Source organism: Humulus lupulus, chromosome 4 (genome assembly GCF_963169125.1).
Source record: "Humulus lupulus chromosome 4, drHumLupu1.1, whole genome shotgun sequence".
Lineage (NCBI taxonomy): Eukaryota > Viridiplantae > Streptophyta > Magnoliopsida > Rosales > Cannabaceae > Humulus > Humulus lupulus.
The window spans coordinates 247,494,911-247,499,875 of NC_084796.1; the positions used below are offsets into that span (position 1 = coordinate 247,494,911).

Here is a 4,965-nt window from a genome sequence, read left to right on the forward strand (position 1 = left end):
ACGTTTTTATGCCACAAATATCCCTAAAAACAATAATAAGTGTGGTGGAGAAAAGAGAATAATAAAAGACTGTTTTAAGAATGAATATTATGTTGGTTAAAAAAAAATTAATATATGTAAATATTAGTTTAATTATTTTTGTACATTATTGAGCATTTATTTCTAAAGCCTAAAAAAATAGAAATACGAAAAAAAAAAATTGGAAATTTAAATTTTTATTGAATTTGTCGAGAGACCTGATAATCTCCTTTCCACTCTTGGCGGATTGGTCTTTTGTCTCTAATCAACTCATCACTTACTCCATGTAGTTTAGAACTAGCTGATGCTACTTTCTCATTACCAAATTCAATGGCAACTTTATTTTCCTCAATTTCACTATTCATTTTTTCAATGTGAATTTTGTAGAGATAGGAAATGATGAAAATGAATAGTAAGCTTTAATATAAGTGAGGAGTGAGCACATATAATGCTATGTATATATATATATATATTTGTGTATGTGTGTGGATGCATGTGGTTTGGTCAAATAATCATCAAGATTGGTATAAGAAAAAGTGTGAAAATAAAATTATTAAAGACAGTTGGAATTTTACTTTTTTACAGGTTTGGCATTTATACTTTTGTTAAGAGAACACTCTTTGGGTAAGAAGTTTTACGTGTACAACCGGCTAGCTGGCACTCTACTTCAATGCACTTTTGTTGAAACTTAAGCATTGGCTAACTAACCCAAGACTGTTCTCGATCGAAAAATGACAATACTAAAAAGTTATATATTTGCAAAATATATGCATTTTAAGGTAGATATGCAAATAAGTATTTAATTTGACAATACTAAAAAATCACTCTTGAACATTAACATTTCAAAATAACTACTTTAGAACCTCTTTAATTATATTACTATATATATATATATTTAAATAAGATATTATTGAGCATCCTTCTTTGCATTATATGTCCAACAAGTTTATAAGAAAGTGTTATCAATAAACACTACTCCAATAAATAATTTGACATTTTATTCAATGACACTTATGAATATTAAAAATATAAAAGAAAGAGCGAATGGATAAAAAAATTCGAACATATGATTTGAGGTGGCTCGGTTCGATACTCCCACTAGCTAGGTTGGTGGCCGGATGAGTCTACATATAGAGAGCAATATACAAATGTTAATGATTTATTTCAAAATAGTTTCTTGAATTTTAGAAAGGGAATGTATAAAGTAGTTCACATATTATTTTTAAAAAAAGCAAATACTTTAAATTGAAGAAAGATGTGACATATATATATATACCTTAAGCCTTTCATTTATGGTTAAGGTTATGGCAAAAATTATCACAAGGACCTGGTGGAGAATAGATTGTGAACCAAGTTTGGAGACCGGTTAAAACAAGAGCAATAGTCGCTGCCAGAAAAGTCACCAGTGCCCAAGGACTGTCGAAATAGTTATTCCACAGTTTATTAAGCGCTCGTAAGAAATATACGGCGCAATGTCTATTGTAGTGCTTCTCTATATTTTGTATGACCGTTTCGTATACTTCTGGGTTTGGTACCAACATTTTATTGGTGTCTTTGAAAAGGACAGCTATTTCGTCCTCGGAGCCCAGAAGATTATGAAGTATATTAGCTGAGATTAGCTCTTTAACATCGTTGGAATTATAGATGATTGAGCCTAGCAAGCTTATGTAAGATGAGATTTCGTACTCGGTCTTGGTATTGTCTGGACACATTTCAAAGGCGATCAGGTTCAAGAATTTAGGAGCCATTGAGTCATCTACTGTTATTGGTGGAAGTTCTAGTTCAGCTGAGAAGAGACTCGACGAAAATTTTATGTCTTTTAAAGAGCCACTCTTGTTCTGTTTTAAGTTGATTCCGGCTGCCTTGAGATCCATCACACTACGAAAAGTTTGTTGATTTTCCTCGGTGGGTTTCTCTGTAATGACAATAATACAAGGTTTCATTTGTACAAGAATTATATATTTTTATGTGTACGTGAATCATAACTCCTACCTACCTATATTATATTCCATTGTTATTAATTAAAAGTACTATCTTTTGGTAATTGTTTTTGAAACAATATTACCCTATACTTTGTACTATTACTTGTTATTTGGATCCCCACAAATTTTTTTTTGAATTTTATGTTTTGTAGAACAGTTCAAATAGATACTTAAACCTAATTTTGATTAAATTTTTTTTGAATTAAAATCACAAATAATTCACTAAACTAACAACTCAGAATAATAACTAAAATTCTGCCTAAGAGCTATCTTATTATAATATTCAATTTTTTCTTCATAAAAATTGAATATAATCCTATTTAAATCATTTACAAAAGTAGGGTTAAAAAAGTAATTTAATAATATAACATAAACTTTAGATCTATTTAATGAGAAAAAATACAATATAAAAACAAATATAAACCTTTAATATAATATTAACAGAGTAAATATCATATTTTCGTCAGTAAACTATTGGCAAAGACTTTGGAATATAAATAATATGACATTAAGTAAAATTTTATGTCCGCCGCTGGCAATAAGTCCTAGGTATATTATATGATTAAACAATTAATACGTTTGAATTTAACATTATGTGCAAATGAAATAGAATCTAATGATCTAAAAGGGTATACTTTTGCATGCTAATATTGTTAAAAAAAAAAAGAAGAAGAAGAAAATTCATGACTTTTGAAATATTTAAATATTAGAGATCTTACTCGTGCTACGTTTAGGTTTATACAGAGATGGTGGTGAAAGGAGTTTGTTTCTGAGTTGTCGAGGCAGACAAGCTAATAGGCATGTGTAGATGCATGAATTTGACCTTCTATTGCCGTAATGATAAGATTGTTGAAGGAGTGCCAAGCGTAGAAAATCAAGAAGATGAACTGGCATGTCCTTTGGAGGGACCATCACGGCCTTGCGATACTTCTCAGGTGTCAAAACATTGAAATTAAGAAACTGCATGATCGAGCCCTGCAAACTCTTAGAGAATTCCTTTTCCGAATTGTCCATCAACAGGCTCAGAACAAGGTATGGGATTTGATTCTCTAGCAAGAAAAAATCGTGAAACACAAAAGCAACCTGGTCATTTTTAATCTCAAAATGTCTCATCGACTCACCATTCACAGTGCTGTAAATGAATTGGAGTGTAAAACATCCATCCAAGAACAACATCCACCCCAAGGCCTCATCATCCTTGCCATTACCATAATACTCATCGAGCACCTCATCATCGAAACATTGCTTCAGCTCCTTAATATTTTTCATTACTTTTCTGTAAAGGTAGTCGTGGGATTGGTGGCCGCTGTTTTTGACGAACTTTGCTGCAAAGAGAAACTTGAAATGTTGCTCTGCAAGCCGGAATTTGGGGTTGCCATGGTGAATAGGGCCTATTGATATCCACATTGGGTCGTAGTACTTCTCCAAACTCTTCTGTTCATCTCTAAGCACCTGAGGAACCTTCTGTATCTTCGGTTGTGGGACTTGGCCGCGACCTGATAATTTCCTCTCCACTGGTCTCGGCGGATTGGTCTTTTGTCTCATCAACTCAGCACTTAGCTTAGAACTTGCTGATTTTATGTTCTCATTGACAAATTCTTCGGCAACTGCATTTCTCTCAATTTCACTTACCAGTTTTTCCATGTGATGAGCTTTGTAAAGATAGGAAATGATGATGATAAGGTTTCATATAAGTGAGCAGCAGTGACCGAGTATATATATAATATTATGTGTGTGTATATATATGTGTGTATTTGTGTGCATGCATATCATGCATTTTCATAGGTTACTATATATATATTCTTAGATTAAAGAATCAAGATTGGTATAAGAAAAAGCACGAAAATAAAATTGTTGAAGATAGATGGAATTTTATTACCTCTTTGCAAGTTTGGCATATTGTACTATTGTTCAGAGAACACTCTTTGGACAAGAATTTTTACGTGAATATAACTGGCTAGTCTACTTATAGACGCACTTTGTTAAAACATATGCATTACTTTCATTATATTGGTTAAAATTCCAACATAAGCCTCTCCATCTTTTTCCTTTAAGGACATTAATTTTATACTTCTTTTGCCCGACTGTGTTTTCAAAAAACGACAAAGTCTAGGCTTAGGTACCTTATTTGACAATATTAATAATCACTTTTGAACATTAACATTTCAAAAAGAGAATTGTTAGGTGATAACAACACATATGTGACATACCGCTATTGATGCAATCCAATATCTGGTCTCATTTATTAGAATTTAATAACTATTATGAAGTATCGCTAACCAACCATAATGTGTCATCTCATATGGTGTTGGACACCTTAAAATGTCAAATAGCAACACTCTTTCAAAAAGACTTTGAAACAATTACTCTAATATATATATATATATATATTTTATTCTAAAAAAATAAAGCCACCATATATACAATATAAAATAAAACCTTTTAATTACTATATATGTAGAGAAAAAAAGAGTGAGAAATGGAAAATGGGGGGCAAAAACAATTTAGAGGGCCGGGTTTATGCTTTTGAGGGTTGGAGAACACATTAATGACATCAAATTTGTTTTTTTTTTTTTGGGGGGGGGGGGGGGTGTTCTAGGGTTTTGCTGCAGGGAAAGAAATGAAGAACACGACATCGGGCTGGGGTATTCAGAGGACTATTAGCGGCGATATCATGTATCACCTAAAAAAAATAGGTGGGAAAATTCCCATGTTTTTGTTTGAAAATTTTCAAAATTATTATAGGCGACATGTGTTGCCGCTAATAGTAAAAAAAAAAATTAGGTGAGAAATTTCTCATGTTTTTTCTGAAAATTTTCAAAATTACTTTGTTGCCCCTAATATTACAAAATTCACAGCTAATAATGATCCATATTAAAAAAATTGTCTATGATAATATTAACGGCAAATTTTTTTGCCGCTAATAACGACATTATTAGGGGCGATTTTAAGTCGCCGCTAATAG

At 31.8% G+C, this 4,965-nt stretch overlaps 1 protein-coding gene across 1 annotated transcript; it reads right to left on the reverse strand.

Annotated features, from left to right (window-relative positions):
- Nucleotides 1–915: 915 nt before the first annotated feature.
- LOC133829516 (uncharacterized) lies at nt 916–3,900 on the reverse strand. Its single transcript, XM_062259226.1, has 3 exons — nt 2,720–3,900; nt 1,295–1,933; nt 916–1,142 (listed from the first exon to the last, which is right to left on the reverse strand). The coding sequence occupies exons 1-2, from the start codon at nt 3,642–3,644 to the stop codon at nt 1,305–1,307; spliced, it is 1,554 nt and encodes a 517-aa protein (XP_062115210.1). The 5' UTR covers nt 3,645–3,900; the 3' UTR covers nt 916–1,142; nt 1,295–1,304.
- Nucleotides 3,901–4,965: the final 1,065 nt, after the last annotated feature.

Coding starts and splice junctions, on each gene's coding strand:
- LOC133829516 (XM_062259226.1), bottom strand. CDS start 3,644: ATGGAAAAACTGGTAAGTGAAATTGAGAGAAATGCAGTTGCCGAAGAA. Junction 1,934..2,719: donor TAAACCTAAACGTAGCACGA/GTAAGATCTCTA, acceptor TTGTCATTACAG/AGAAACCCACCGAGGAAAAT.